This window comes from Corvus brachyrhynchos, unplaced genomic scaffold (genome assembly GCF_000691975.1).
Source record: "Corvus brachyrhynchos isolate BGI_N302 unplaced genomic scaffold, ASM69197v1 scaffold28, whole genome shotgun sequence".
Taxonomy (NCBI): Eukaryota; Metazoa; Chordata; class Aves; order Passeriformes; family Corvidae; genus Corvus; species Corvus brachyrhynchos.
The window spans coordinates 775,818-792,639 of record NW_008246058.1 but is presented as its reverse complement, the minus strand read 5'-3'; the positions used below and the strand labels follow the sequence as shown (position 1 = coordinate 792,639).

Sequence of the window (16,822 nt, the reverse complement as noted above, 5' to 3'; positions counted from 1 at the left end):
ATGACTCCTTTAATGTAACAGGACAGAATAACATGCAATTTGCTTCAAACTTTCTTCTCTATCACCTACTAAAATTAATCAAGCTAACAGAGAAAAATGATTAAGGTATAAGATTTTTAAAACAAAATTTCAACCTCTGAATAATTTACAGTAATGCAGCTGTTATTCTCAGAACCTCAAAATAAATGAGATTTGCAATGTAGGAGTCCAGAAAAGAAGTTGGGTTAAAAAGATAGCAAGCGGGAAACCATTTTATCACTAATAGAGAGTTTTACTTTTGGAACATGTCTGACCTGCTATAAGTAAGATATATATATATATACATAAAAAGATTTTTTTTCATAGTACTAAACTACATTTTAAAACATATTAGAATGAAATGTGAAAAATATGAAAATGGAAGTTCTGTTCCCAAATTAATTGAAACAAGAAGAATTACAAGTTAACTTTCATTGAGAGCTTCTGTGTAGCAATAGCTTTGACACTGTTCTGATGATATACCATTGGTATGAAAAGTTATCTTCACTTGGGTCAGCATTTCACTCCAACAAGGTTTGTCAGAGTTTAGTATCTGAGTTGAAGACACTGGATCTTCCCCCAAAAAGTCCCATGCTCTCCAGCAGCTTACCCAGAAGGTAAAGCTTGCTTTTGAAAGAAGGAACAACATAGCCAGTAAAAACAAACTGTATTATGAAGGGAAGAGTGAATAATAAAGAAACAAAATTTGGAGCAGGAGAAATAGATTTCATCCTGTGTGAGTGAAAGTTTTGTGGGAAGAGTCTCTGGACTTGCTGGAAGTCCCAATGCTAAGAAGAGACACAATTCAATGATGTCTTGAGAGTTGCTTCTGACTATGAAAATACAAAGGAATCACAGAATGGTTTGACTTGAAAGAAACCTTCACGATCATCAAGTTCCAACACCCCTGGCACGGGCAAAGACATTTTCTACTAGACCAGATTGCTCAAAGCCCCATTAAACCTGGCCTTGAACATTTCCAGGGACAGGGCATCCACAACCTTTCTAGGAAACTTGTTTCAGTTCCTCACCACTATCACAGTAAAGAATTTCTTCCGAATATCTAATCTCAACCTACTCTTTTTCAGTTTGAACACCTTCTGCCTTGTCCTATCACTACATGCCGTTGTAAAAAGCCCCTCTCCACTTTTCTTGTAGGTGCTGGAAGGTCCTATAAGGTCTCTCAGAAATCTACTCTGGGCTGTAGAACCCCAAATCTCTCAGCCTGTCTTCATAGGAGAGGTGCTGGAGCCCTCTGAAAAATGGGGGAAGGACAGTCAATAAGCTGCACAACATGTCCATGGAGAACTACTCAAGGGAGTGAGGAGGGCTCATCACCTGTGTAGTTTTGGATACAATTCATCTCACTGCATAGCAGTCTCTTAGATTTATGCAGGTAGAAGGCACCTTGAGATTCAGATTGACCCGTTCTCCAGTGGCTATACTTTGATCCCGGGTTCTGGACACTGACAGAGAGTCATGTAAGATTAATTCCTTCTGTTTCCCACAGTACAGCAGTATTCTGCAACAGCCTTCTTGCATTGCAAAGCCAAGTGGCTGTGATCCGATTTGGAACGGATAGTTTCTAACTATATCCCAGATATATATAGATAGTCTATATATGCAGATGTAGCCTACCAGTTCTGCTGACCTAGCCTGACCCAGCTCTGAAAAAAACCAGATTAAAGCCTTCAGAAAGATTAGGATCAAGCCTCAAGAGGTCATGCCTGAGGACACTAAACATTAGTTCTTATTTTGGACTGCCAAACTTTACATGTAAGATCCATGCTATTAAGGTACTATAAAGGAGCATCTACAGACCTAAGTCTGGGATATAAATCCAAAATTGCAGCATAACCTGCTTAGGTGCCTGAGAAACTGAGACCTTGTATTTGTTCACAATAAATTTATAGGCAACAAAAACTCTTCCAGTGTAGCTGTTCAATTGAAGATTGATGTTCTTGTCTCTTGCCTAAGCCTGCTTGATCATAACAAAACTGAAGCTGGCACAGTATGACCTCTCAGATGCACAATTCAATATCTGTGCTAAGATTTTGATGGGAGTATGCTGATAGGATCAAGTACAGTAAAATACATAGACAAGGTTAGAGGGATAACAACAAAAAACTGTAATAATTTTCTCTCCATGAACTCCTCTCAGAACTAGGACACCTGGCTGGGATCATTCCTTCATTCAAGAAGAGATTCAAGACCAATTTATTTTCTTTTTAGGGGTTCCCTTACTGCCAAGATCACATGAAGTTTAAAAAGAGCTTTTGCTTTCCCTCTTCCTCACGTACAGTCCCAAATCAACTGACTTGAGCCAAAAGGAAAACTTATGTAAAACAGAAGATGCAGGTGTTTAAATTAACAACAATTTGAAATCTGCTTTTCTCCCTCACAAGAACAACCCCGTGAAAAATGGGCAGAAATAAGAATAGTTCAGCAGTCTACTCTAGTATGACCTACTATTCATGTGAGCATATATAAAGTTCATTGCAGGAAATTAATGAAACTCCCAGGTCTCTCAGATGGAGACGATGAATCACTGCAAGGGTGGCAATGTAATACAATGGATTCATAGAGGATAATTATGGTAAAAATATGGCATTAATTTATGTCACTTAGAGTAATTTCCCCTACTCCATATTTCAAAGAATGAAAATTATTGCAAAGATTTTTAAAGTCAGAGGTGCATCTGCCCTGTCAGGAAAAAAAATATGAATGGATCAAATATTTATCCTTAGAGAGATAGATATAAACCGAGATAAAATTTTGAAACTTCCATACACATTAGGCTTGAAATATGATTTCCTTCTTTAACACGCAGACTAAGGTAAGCTCTCTGGGAAACTCTCCAGAGAACCTTAGTAATATATGTTCTATGACAATTTAAATAGCATTTTCACCAAATTTTCAGAAATCACCAAAAGACTCAGCTCAAAAAATATTCACACATCTACTTAAGCAAAAAAAGATTTCATCCTTGTTCAATAGAAATATGAAGCATTCACCAAAAACCTCTTATATGTGTTTTTAGGAAACGAGTAAGTTACCATGAGGACTGAGTTATAGTTTGTTAGTGGTTTCATGGAAATTATTTCCATGGTTTTCCACCCTAGTATTTTACTTCTCTGATATTTACCAGAGGCATAACAAATGAATATGCAGTTATCTCAAAGATTCTCTGAATCCAAATCCTATCTAAATTTGTGGTAGTTGGTTCAATTGCTCACGCCTTGAATTGCTTTCAGAACTGGAAGTTAGGAAATTTGAACTTCCAGATTATTTTCTCATTCAATATGTTTAAGCATATTGAAACCTTCTCACTCAAAATCCCTATCCTGTTATTTTAGGGTTGCTCATCTGTTGACAGGCATGCTTTTTTAAAAACTGAAACACATTTTTTGAAGCAGAGTATCAGAACTTGAAAAAACAAGACCAAAATTTGTCTCCTTGACAGTGATCTTCAGCTCCTGACAGAACATAAGAACTGCCATAAACACCCATGTGTCTCCAAAACTTCTCTCACAAAAGGGATAGTGGTAAAAATCCTTTCCCTAAATATCTCCCCAGGTTCCAGCAATTAACCTTTCAGGGCATTCTTGAAGCCAAGGCCATATTTTTTAAAAAAACCTCTGCCAATCTTTTCTTGTTGGAATTTATCTAATCTTCATTTTCCTATTTGTATTTTCAGCCTCTTCAACATTCAGTGACAAAAAGGTCCTCAGGGAAAAACACAAGGCTACCAGCAAGATGAGAAACTAGGAGGTGAGACAGCTGCAGGCAATGCGTTAGTGTGACTCCTTCCCCCTCTTTCCAATGGAACTAGACACCCTCGCAAGAGTTAACAGAGATGAATCTGTGCAGATAGAAAAAAAATGTTGTTTTTATTTTTTCTTTATTTTTTTTCTGGTATGGCAGTGATTGATATAGCAGCAGAAATCTTTTTGGAAAACAGGTTCTGTTAATAAGATCCATAAATCTTCTTGTACATATTGAGGAAAAAAATAACAAACAAACACACAAGCAAAAAAAAAACATCTACCAGACGTGAAGAACTTTAAATATGTATTGGGAAAAGAGCTTTTCGAAAGCAAGCAAGCTTACTAGGGGCAATATAGCACATAAGGAACAACAGAAGGTCACATAATACTCTGGGAAATTTCTCAGCTGAGAATTAAAAAACGTATGAGACATCACTGTGACAGAATGTAGTTGCCTGCCTGTACCTAAGCACCAGTTTGGTGCTCTTAGACATCAATGTGGTAACTCATGTCTTCCATGATCATCCAGAGATGATCCAAGAAATCTTGCTGCACTACTATAACACAACAAATGTCTTATTTCTTGTAGAAATAATGTATTTTCAAAGTTACTCTGCAGTCAGCCATAAGTTAAGGCTCATCAGAGGGTTAGAAACTACCTGAAAAATATGTTCATCTCTGGGCACTTCTGTTTTAACACTTGCTCTGTCAAAGACCAAACGGCACCAGAGGCTTGTAATAGTGGCAGTCCTGTTGTAGAAAACTGACCTCAGTCCTTTCACACACTCTTGTGATCTCATTATTGAATTGTACACAAAAATGACAAATAAGAGGTTTCAGGCTGTGAAATGTGGACACCGAGGTCTCGTCTATGTCACACTGTAATTACCTTGATAGGAATAGCCCCAAAGAAGGGCAGAAGTGAAAACAGATCTACCAGATCACCTCTGTGCTTATTAATGGCCTGAGACCACTTTTCCCAGCTGGGCAAATCACATTGTCAGCAACAAAACCAACAGTAAAATTCTCTTACAAAGCATTTATGAAACAAAACCAAGAGAATCACTGATACCCAAGGTGATTACCAATCAAAGAGGCACAGCTATTGTTCTGGATCATGTTTCGCCAGGACACACTGTGGCAAATTTTTGTAACACAAAATTTCCACTTAACTCAGTGGTAGTTCTACTTGAAAACATAACAACATAGCATCAGTACATGCTGCTGTCTCACTTGAAAACATGTAGCTGCAGATAATGTGGTAAAAAAGTAGTTAATATTGCAAAAAAAAGTGAACAAATATTTTCAAACACTTCTGGGGAACAAGCAGATTTTATTGGTTCATTGCTCATCGATCCTAGAAATGTTATTCCACTGTGTCCCCAAGAGTGCCTTCAGATATATAGAGATATATTTCTGTATTTACCTGGAAGAAGGGAGCAAGCTTTGGATAGCGGTGATAAATACAAGAACAATAAATGCACACACCAAGTTTGATTTGAATACTTCATCCCGCATTTGAGAATACTAGAATAAAAAAAACACACACAGAAAAGTAAATTAGCTCTTAACACATGCAGTAGTTTCATTAAGTCTGACGCACATAGGAGACATGGAGAAAATTAGCACAGTGCATTAATAAATCAATAAACCTGAATTTCTGTTTTAAATTCAAACACAACAAATAAATTAATAATAACATGGTAAAATATTTTAACCAAAAAATTTAACCAAGAAAATATTTTAACCAAGATAATACAAAGTTGTTCTGCTTGGTTCAAAATTATTTGTTTTGAAAATCCTGAGGTAGATACCAGGAGCTCCTGCTGCTGAGTAGAATACCAAACACTTAATTGTTTAATAAAATACCTAATAACCAGAGGAACCATGAGTTTCCTTACATGAAGACAAGCACTGGAGTAATCTGTGACTCTGCATTCATGATGGCACAGGTGTGTCTCCATGATGGCTAAATTGAGGCCACTGTTATTTTTTCTATTTTTCTTTAAAAAAAATTACATAGAACATTCTGTGACTATTTGGGATGCTGGGATGCTGGAACTCTGTATCCTAACTTATTCAGAGGCTGTGCAGAAACTTGGTGATATGGGCATTCTCAAAATGTAAAAGACTATTTGAGGAGCATTATTATAAGGATGTATTGAGAAAATATTTTTCTCCAGCATATCAAACCACTGAGAAAGCTGTTCCCTCTTTGTGGGAATTGCCAAGAAAAGGAGTAACAGATATATCAATAGACCATGGTGGATCAGTTAAAGTGGAAATATTAACCAAGTCCTCAGCTAATATTTATTATTGTTAATTCAATTAAACTGCAGCTGTTTACAGTAGATGAAGATCAGTCCATAGGAATACTTTTTATAATTCTCTATATCCTATATGGATACCACCAAATTTTCTTTATCTTATAAGAAATCCTGCAGAGACTTGCCCCAGTCATTTTTCTTCCTCTAAACAATAACTTCTTTTTGTTTAAACCTTTGCAGTTTTAAAGGGGCTGAGAAAAAGGATAACAGAATCAAAGCAATATCAGATATCAGAATGTCTCTCCAGAAATTTGGAAATAGGGCAAACAGCAATTATAAATGCCTAGAAAGCACTATAACAGAAAAAAAAATATTAAGAAATATGTCAAGAACATACACTAAGACAGCTCATCTATGAACTGGATTTCATAGCTAATTTGGTCTTGAAGAGAGATCCTATCTAGACTTGGCCTATATTCCCTACATGGACCTTTGTTTGGGACATCATCTCAGCTATAAACATCTGGTCAAAACAGTCTCAAGCTCCCAGATGGAAAAAAGGTTTCTCACTTCCCTGCTCCTGTTTGTTATGAGTAAGAGATAGGGTTTATTTGTTGGTGTCCCTCATTTTGACTCCTCCTCTCCTGTGATTATACTTTGTGTCTGCTGTTGACAGTATCACTTTGGCATGATTTTTGATTGTGCTCACAGGCAAATCCACTTCATTTTGCTGCTGGAAGCCCAGAGGCACTGACCCTGATTTCATGTGCAAGGAAACAGAACTGCATCAGTCTGCATAAATAATGGACCAGGGCTTTTTTTCAAATAGGGAAAAAGAAAGGTATGTTCCTTAAAATATAACAAGAAATCCCAGCTGTTCCATAGGGAAATTAAGGCAAACTAGATAAATGAAACACCAACATAGAAAGGCCTGCTGTGTTTAGCATTATGTCAAAAGGATGGATGCTGTGTTCTAATCAGTAACAATATTGTGATGAGGAATTGTTGACATCCCTAGGCAGCACTGACATAAATGATAAATGTAGCAGTTCTGTAGCAGTCTACCCCTTAATGACTTGGAGAAGTAATTGAAGGACTGACTAAACCTCAAGGCCCTTCAAAAAGCATGGCTCCCCATGTAGCCAACCAGAGCTGTGTAGAGTGGTTGGAAGAATCTTGATATGACCTTGTCCGCAGTGCAAACCTTCATTGCAGCATCCCACAGACCCACCTGTGCTGGTGTGACCTGCTCATGGCACACTGAAGGCTCCCATGGGGTTTGGGCCATTTGCCTGCTGGGAGGGAACAGTTTATCCATGTGCTTGCCCAGCCAGCTGGGTGAAACTAAGGAAGGCCAGGTTTCTTCTGTTGAGTAGTGCTGCTTATTCCTCACCTCTCTTTCCCAAGGCCTCTCTGAAAGGGGAGGACCAGGAATACGACAGGCTTCACATGTTCCCCTAAAGAAAATATTTGTGCGCTGGGGAGGAAGATTTTTGGTCTTACCCTCACTGATTCTCTTTGACTCAGATGGGACCTTATGGATGAAAAGGGAGACCAGGTTTTTTCTTCTTCAGAGTAATTGTGGAAAAGCTTTTGCAAGGAGAGGGACAGAAGAAGGTGTATCAAGAAGTCTAAGAGAGGAGAAGAAATTAACTCCTGAGAAGACCAAAGAGTAGACAGAGTTCCAGTGGCTGACCAATGATAGAAAAGTCGCTGAACAGGCATGGAGTTTGCCCAGCATCTCTTGCAGACCTCCTTGCAACTGGAAGTTTCTGGGTTGAAGGAAGGAGGTGACGCCTGTGTCTGCTGGGATACAGCATGCAGGAAGAGCAAAATTGTTTTCCTACTCATTTAATTTCTATTTATCTTACCCATCAGAAATTCTGAAACAGAGAAACTCAGATATTTATGTCTAATATTTGAACTAAGAAAACGTGTACTTTCAAATTCAAAGCTCTTTTATATTTCCAGTGTACTTACCTCACAGAAAATACGTAAACGCTTCACTTCTAAGCCCAGCCAGATTTCTATTCCAAGTAAAAATATACAAGAAGACTTTGAATATCTTTATACAAACCTTTACATTGGAAACTTTCTTTAATAAAACCCTATCAGCATGTAAAATTCCCTGCCCTGTACCTATGCTTTATGCTGTATAAAATTACATGGTATGAATATTATCAAGTTGCTGATATTTAGGTAGATCATCATGATGATATCTTTTAATTATTGGAATAATCTGAAGTAGTATCAGATTTTCCTGTGAACTATTATATATTTGGAAATTTTAGTATCTTTTCATGCTACCATCAGAAGTACTTTCCTGTGATGAGTTGCTCTATCTGCCTACATGCTACTTGTGTAAAGAACCTCTAGCAAAATTGAGGGTGAATTGTCTCTAAGTGATATATCAAGTGTTAATGAGTGAAATACATGTTAGTAATGACTAGTCAATTTGGGTAAATAATCTATAAAATATACCAGGTGGGGATCCTGCACAAATCCTATGGAAAAATGAAGTGTTGCAGAATTCATATGGAAATACACATACTGCCTCAGAGAGATAACCCCTTCTCTAATGTAACTGCTACTGCTTGCTGTGGAACACACATTTATTCTATCACCATAGATGAATAAAGAGCAATGAGATAAGAGAGGAGTGGGAAGAAGTTCCAGTGGCTTAAACTGCAGTGATATAGCAGTTACTTGAACCAGCGTAAACCAGGATCTGTGCTAGCTCCATGGTAGTTTTGTGCATGTTGATTCCAGAATTGTTTTTTTCTAATATTTTGAAATCTTAAAGGAAAAAGAACAGAAATTTCACTGCTAGTGTAAACCTGATGTCTGGAATTGTTTTATAGCGAAAAGATTCAAAGCAACCCAGACTGTTTAAACAGAACTCCACTATGACATTTCAAATCCATTCATGTCACCCCATGATCCCACATCATGGTAGTCCTGTTATTAATGCAGGAGGAAAAAAATATAGTTTGTTGTTCATGTGGTTACTCACTTCTCTGTCATTTGAGGTACAGAACATTAACGGAATTCACACTGAACAAGGTAAAGGTAACACTTCTTGGCCAGCATCTCAGCTACGGGTGCTGTTTTTTCTGCCTCCTGTAAAGTCTGGGGTGAGAGGCACTTACAGATTACAGAAATGAGTATTTAGCAGATGCCAGCTCTGCCTGAAAGTGTGATGGCTAAATGAGAGAGCACAGGATTTTACATGGGGGAGGTTACTTCAGAGCTCCCTCTGGCTTGAAGCAGTCACTGTGCTGAGCAGAAGGGCAGTGTCAGCCAACGGGAGCAGCAGTGGGAGAGGGGAGGCCCACAGACATTGACTGTCGATTCTCTCAGCCATACCATGGGGAGCAGCCTAAGGTGTTGGTGTAGAAGGTTGTGTAAGCAGTTGCAAAATGTTAATGGCTAGGAAAAAAACCCATAATTCCAGACTGAAAGGTTAGGGGTGGGGGCAGCAGAGGGAAAAGGCTGCTGAAAGAGCTTTACGATACTCCAGTTAAAACCTGAGTTTGGTTTGTTTCCCAAAGGGACAGGAAGAAGAGAGAAAGTGGTAGTAACATAAGATAGCATGGGGGAAATAACTACTTTCTTCAGGAAAATGATTAAAATATTACTTTTTTCATTAATTCCTGTAGCCTATGGTTAAACTCTAAGGTTATAATGACAAACCTCTAATTACTGCACAGGCATGCAGAAGGGAAGGGACATTTTCCATGCTGCCCCACGAGAAAATTACTGCTGTCTACAACAAAGAGGACACTATGATTCATCTTTCCTTAATCCAAATAATTCCTTTGTATCCTGGTACATACCCCGTCACTATCTGAGCACACTCATGATGTCCCAGCACCCTGAACAGAAGCAAGGAAGTTGCTGACCAGAGGCTATCCAGGTGTTGGAGGTGGATGTGCCAGAAAAAATAAAGCAGTGATGATATTTTTTAAAACTTTACTCCTGCATAATATGAGAAACCAGATTAATTTATGGAACAGAAAGAAGATTCGGTCAACTTTACTGAAAGGATTTTATGTTTCTATTGCCTGTGCCTACTGGTTGGGACTAAGACCTAAGGAAATATTGAATGAAAGCATCATTCTCCAAACACTGCAGCCCAGTTCTCCATTGGAAATGTCCTACTGGGAAGAAAATGTATCAAACCTGCTAAAATGTTAACTTTTAAATAGACTTTTTGTCATCCAGATGCAATTAAAACTTTATTAATATTTTAAACCTGACCTATGTAACGTGATGGATTAGAGCATGGTTCTTTTTTTAGTTCCTTAAATTGCACTTAAATTGAATTCTACACTTCCCTTATAGTTTTTCTTGTGGCAGATAATTGTGGAATATAAAGTAATAAGAAATTTTATATTTTGTATAGGGGATCGGATTCTGAGCAGTGTCCCTTTACACCAGACCGTGCTCAGGCCTTGTGTGATTAAAAAGCAACGTAAGATGAGGTGAACTATTGACAAGTTTGCTCATTCAGCAAGTTGTGACCAGGCTGTTTCCTCCTTTGAACAAAAAATTTCAGACTCTTTCACCTTATTTTTTTTTTCTTGTGTCTTGAAGAGATTAAAGATTATTCATGACTTTTAGGACTTTATGTAGTAATTCACATTATATTGGAGATCTTGAATTTCACGTCCTCTGGTTCCCTGTCATCTTTGCATGATGACTGCACTGAAAGAAATATTTTAATATTTTATGTTTCAGCAGATAATTATTTGTGGATAATTTGGTTTTGGGAGTTCTAACTTGTGTCTCAGTGTAAATATCCTCAGGGGGAAAAAGATTCTTGTACTTTTGTTTTAAGAAACATTTCTTATTTCTTCTACAAGATTAGTAGTGCAATAAGGGCTGAGATATACTTCAAGCAGAATTTTTCTTTTCCAGTTGTCTTGACAAAACTCTCACCAATGAGCCTTCCTGAGGTCTAGTCTCCCATAAGTTAAGTCAAAATGTTTGTTTTCCCCTGGAAGTTAAAGTGATGATGGAGAAGTGAGCCTCCATGCTTCCAATTCCTCACTGTTTTTATTTCCTTTCAGTCAAGTGCACATAGTATTGCAGACCTGCTGTTGCTGCACTGTAGTAGCATATGAAATTATCAATGAAAGTCAATGAAATTATTTGAGATCTGTGCAACCTCACCCTGTGCCATCAGCTTTCAAGGGATGTTCTCCCATTACCTTATCTTTTAAAACTTATAACTTACATCTGGATGTAGACTGAAATAGAAGTTAATGAGATAATTTTGCTGTTGAGAAGCAGCAAAGACACGAACAATATTTAGCTCTTAGAAACAGATTTTTTAAGAAGGATGTTTAAAACAGAGAGTTGAAAAATAACTATTGACTTGAAATAAACATTGCAGCTGCATAGAGGACATCAGAGGGATTCTATGATTAAATGGAAGGAACATATCTATATAAATATAGATATATATTTTCTGAATAGAAATGTCAGTTTATTAATATGCTCAATCATCGTTAGTGCCAAAGTCACCTGTCATCTGACAGAAAACTGCTTGTACTCGATACCAAGTTCAACCCGGCCAGTGGCTGTTGTTTTCAGAAACTGAGTTTGTTCAATGTATGTATTTTCCAACAATGAAATGCAGTCATTTCAGCATTATAACACCTGCATCATGCCACTGTGTATTATGAACTCTAGCTCAGCCCCGCCTTCTGAAAACTGAAACAAAATGAAAAAGAAAAACAAAGCAAGAAAAAAAACCAACACAAGCCAGAACCTACAGCTTCTCTACTTCGGTGAACATTTATTACAGTTTGAGTTGTGAATAATGCAGCTACCAAGCCCCAGCTACCTTATGCTCCAGGCTGGAGTCTTTAAACATCAGTGAAAAAGGCTTGATATGCTCTCTTCTCAATTTATCGCCACTCCGTAAGTCGATGGTGTGCTCTATTCGCTTGTTAATTTCCTCAGGCCCAGACTGGACATGCAAAGCTTGTGCAAGATGGTTTGGAAGCAGATTTATTGAATTTCTTGTTAGGGCAGCCAGAGTCTAGGGGAAAGCACATGCAAACAGAATAAACCTGCTGGTCCCCTTGGGTTAAAAATGCAATGTTTTAGTTCATGTTGCATTGCAAACCATTACAGCATTCCATGCAATTCATTCAATGAAATCTATAGAAGTGTAAAATAGTAAGTCTGTTCCACTGAACACATACAGTACATTTAGGGGAGCACTTTAATGCCTTCTTTTTTATAGACTAGGAAGTTTGTTGCTGCACTGAGAATTAGGACTATATTCCCCTTTTCAAACATGATATTTAATTATTAAAGCATGCATAAGGGGAGTACACACACCAAAATCACAGCAGGATATCTGACTCAATGGTGTGTTTTAATAAATAAGAATGGAAGCCATATAAAACAAATGCCACAAAACAGGAGTAATGAAGTTTTTCTTATCTTAAAGTTACTGGATGTGTGTAGATAAGGAACAGATCAGTTAGTCAGGAGTGAAGAAGGTGACATTTCTGATTACTTCAGCATGGGTTTTCAGATAATATATTCTTCTTCACTACTGGTATATTTCAGCCAATCTAGATTACAGTTAGGCTATATGATTTAACTGTAATTCATATTATTATTTAAAATATTGTCTCAAATGCATTATTCCTTTGGTATTTCAATAACTAATCAAAGAAAAAAATTGAAAATACTTTTGCTTCACAAAGGAATTCTAGCAGAGATAGTATGAAGGGTGTTTCATCTTCAGCAAAGAGTTAAGAGTTTGCTTTCATAAAGAGAATAACTCATTCCCATTTCATGGTGTCATTTAATGACACAAACCACAGTGAAGCAGCTCTTTCCCACTTGAATGGGAAAATAAAATCTACTACTGTAATATTCCCAAGGGTTAAGAAATGTTAATGAATGGAAAGGATGTAAAACTTCATACATCATAGCAGAAGACATTTCAGCATTATCATGGATGGGAAATAAAATTCTGCCTGAGAAAAGTTATTCCATAGGTCCTTACTGAAAAGATCTTCAGCTGCATCTCCTATAGCATTGTTGAAACAGGAGTTTAGGATGTATTGTCACCAGATACACCAGAAAGCCTTTTGTATCATGGGATTACATAGGGCAAATGCTATAGGGAGATTTCCCTTGTTCAGATTCAAACTATAATCAACAAACATATTCTAATAAATCTTGGACAGCACATTAAAACATGGGAAGGATCTCAGGTACCCACTGCCAAAGCTCAACTGACAATTTTCCTTACAATCCTAAAATCAAGTCCACGGACTGTGAAGTCACAGATAGTATTTCATATTCCATCTTATTTCTGGTAATTTAAGATCCAAAAATACAGTCTATCAGGATTGAAGTCTTCTCTCTGTTTCAATGAAAAGAAGTTTTCCTGTTTGTTTAGTAGAAAAAGGACTTCAGTAGAGAAAGTTTGGGAAGATACTCTACTCAATTCCTCCCTTCTTCTGTCTAGAAAATTAGTATCATCAACATAAGTAGAAAAAAACACTATCAAAGAAACTTTTCTCACACTAAAGTTCCAGATATGACTGAATTCATATCTTGGCCTTGGAGAAAACAATCAAGGTAAGTGGATAAATGCTATATTACTACATGCTGTGATACTACTTTGGTTTAAGTACTACTGCCTCTTTTAAACTGAGCTAGGAAGAAAAGCTTTTATCAATTTTTGGTGGCTGAAAGGGCACAAGTGTGTCTAAAGTCCCTGTTAAAGGACGACAACACATCAGATGGTGGTGTGTAAATTGATTCCTCAGAATTACCTTGTATTTCTACTTCTCCACTGGAAATGAGGGTGGAGAAATTCCCTAATGTTTTTCATGGGCATTTTGTTTTATTTATATGAGAAAAATAATCTAAATTGATCCTACCAAGATACTATATTTTGGTTAAAATTATATTTTAAGCTGCGAATGATATGAAAGCTTGTCTTCTTGCTGAGTGTATGAAGTGTATTACAACTCATGGTAGATGAACATGACATAATATCACCACTCTGGCCATGGTGCCTGTAGTATTGGTGCAGGAATAGACTCTGAATTTGCATCTATATTCAGGATATAACAAGGAAATTCACATTCGTGTTTCATAGAGTTTTCTCTCCCTCACATACATATACATACTTTAGAAAACTGCTTCCCTGTATTTAGAAATAACAACAATGAAAAAATGTGCAAATTATTCCCTCAAGAATATGTTCTAAGCACATCTTGTCTCTTATCCCCCTCTTTGCTCCGCATCTTTTAAGACTTCTTTATGCAAACACAAAAAAATATTGATTCTTTCTATTATCTCTCCTACAGTTTTGTGAGCAGCTCTGTGGAAGTCACAGTTGTGAATTCTACAGTGAGCTTTTGAAGCTTTCTGATGCTGACAATAACCATTCATCATATAGGAACAAACATAAGGTTCTATTAAAAAAAAAGCCTAGCCAAACTTGCATCTGAAACTGAAAGAAGATGAATTAAAACAAACAAATAATAAAACTCAAGCTTTAGACACATTTTATAGAAACTTTAAAAGGTAGCTTAGATTAGATTTTACTTCTTTCCTGCAACAAGTCCAAGCATCCTGCTGTCAAAAAGAAGGGAAATTTTTAATCAGTGCCATTTAGAAAACCCTAGGAAGGTTTCAAATTATTTTTTTTTCGTACTGCAAGGACCAGGTTTTGGAAGGAAAAACTGCAGGTGGGATTCAGTTCAAGAGGAAGACGCCTAAATGAGGGTGTCTACATGTTTGGTGTCTACATGCCCGGTGTCTAAACTTCTGTTTCTTCCAATACACACTCCAGATGCTTTCAGTTGCCAAATCATATGTAGCTGTGGTCAGCTGAGATGCCTTAGGGAACTGGACAATAGTCAGGAGCCAGGAGATGTGGCAAAAGACACAGGGACACTACATGCCACTGGTCAGTGGTGAGGACCAGCTGGGGTGTGCTGGGGTGTGCTGGGGTATCTCAGCATAGAAGTAACAATAACAATGGGGTAGCTGCAACAGGCAAGTGCCTTGGTTTTGAACTGAATTCCACCTTTTTGTTTAGACTTCTCTGTCATCTTGGCAGTCTTTTAGTATAATTTCTGTGCTCACTGTTTAGCCCCACTGCAACCACTACTAAGGTACACCTACAGCAGATGGACATTTTAATATGCTGTTTTTCCTAATTCGCATCCTGACAGGCCCATCAGCTGCCTCCAGCAGCACACACAGTGACCATGTCACGCTTTCAGCTACTTGTTGTAATGTACATGGAAGAAATTCAACTTTATCAGCTGTTAATTCATTCTAGAGGAGGAGACCTTCACTCTCTTGATATAAAATAACTTCTGTCCAACTTTCTTTGCTATAAGAAAGAAGCCCACACACTAGTTTCAATAAATGAAACCTCCATCCATATTGAGCATGTCTGAATTTCAGACAGGAACTTGCACCCTTTGCTTACCTCACGATCAGAGCAAGGGTACATAGTGATAATTGGGCTGTAGACAGGTGTAATTTTTGATAATATCTGTGACTGCTTACATAAAAAGTGGTTATTTGTTACTTACTCATATAAACATATCTACAATTCACTGATTTAGGCAGTCCATAGAACATGAGTTTGAGGTAATGAGTATGGATTGGGATAAATTAGAGTTTGGCATAAGAACTCACCAGAGACTTCTTTTCACATGCTTCCTAACATAACTAGAGTTAAAAGTAATATACATGTGATCAGTTGCTCAGATTCTGTTGTGGCTTACATTGGGTAAAAAATCATTTAAATTCTATTGCCAAATATTCAAACATAGAGAATGATTCATTGTTGGGTTGCTGCTACTAGGATTCTAAAAGCCTGCTGCTTACAGTGACCTTTAAGCTGCTTAATTAGTGTTATTAAGTGCTTATTCTGTCCAAGACTGACATACCTCTGGAAAAAGCTACTATATCCTAGTATAATTTAAATCTATCATCTGAATTTTTTAGCTCAAATACATTATTTGTGAGCAGTAATGCCTATTGCCTCAACTGTAAATTAAAAATTACATAATAATTGAATCATACATGGAACAGCAGATTTTCAAAATCTTTTTTCCACCAAAAGGCTTATTGTAAAACTGTAATATAAAATTACAGCTTTTCCCACCACCACTCCAAATTCTTAAAAAAAACAGCGAGAAACTATTCTAAAGTAGATTGTTTATTGCCATAAGAAAAAAAAAAGTTTTAAAGCAACTGTTAAGCTATGCCTATTTCAGTTACTTTCAAGGCCTTTTTACTAGTATTGGGCAGGAGTTGATCAATAATAGAATAAACCCACTAATCCTTTATTTCATTCATTGTCTTTGTCAGCATCAAGGTCAGGTTTAGCTGAGAAAAGGGCCAACAAAATGATAGCCTACTCTGCATAGATTTTTTTGGACTACAGAAATCAAAATGCCTTAAAGGGAAAGAAAAAGAGAGAGAGAGATCAGAAGATGTTTACAGCAGCATGCACCCATACCTCTATTCCAAATGAAATGACAATAGAGAGACAGGTCAACAAAATACAAAGAATACTCTAAGGCAGTGTACATGCAGATACACAGATGTACAGGACATATATAAAACAGGTGTTTTATATAACAGCAAACTGAGCCATGCTCCAATTCAGTTTGAAGAGATGAAGACACTGCTGTGGGCTGATTGATTGTGAAATTTTATCACTTCTGAGCACATTTGTAAGAAGCAGAAGACAGTTGACGA

At 37.2% G+C, this 16,822-nt stretch overlaps 1 protein-coding gene across 1 annotated transcript in view; it reads right to left on the bottom strand.

Moving 5' to 3' along the window:
* Nucleotides 1–16,822, bottom strand: part of ADCY8 (adenylate cyclase 8) — a 120,346-nt gene that overhangs the window by 26,250 nt on the left and 77,274 nt on the right. The window contains exon 8 of the mRNA XM_017746100.1: nt 5,212–5,312. Within this exon, the coding sequence (XP_017601589.1) occupies nt 5,212–5,312 (101 nt within the window). The remainder of the gene's footprint in view (nt 1–5,211; nt 5,313–16,822) is intronic.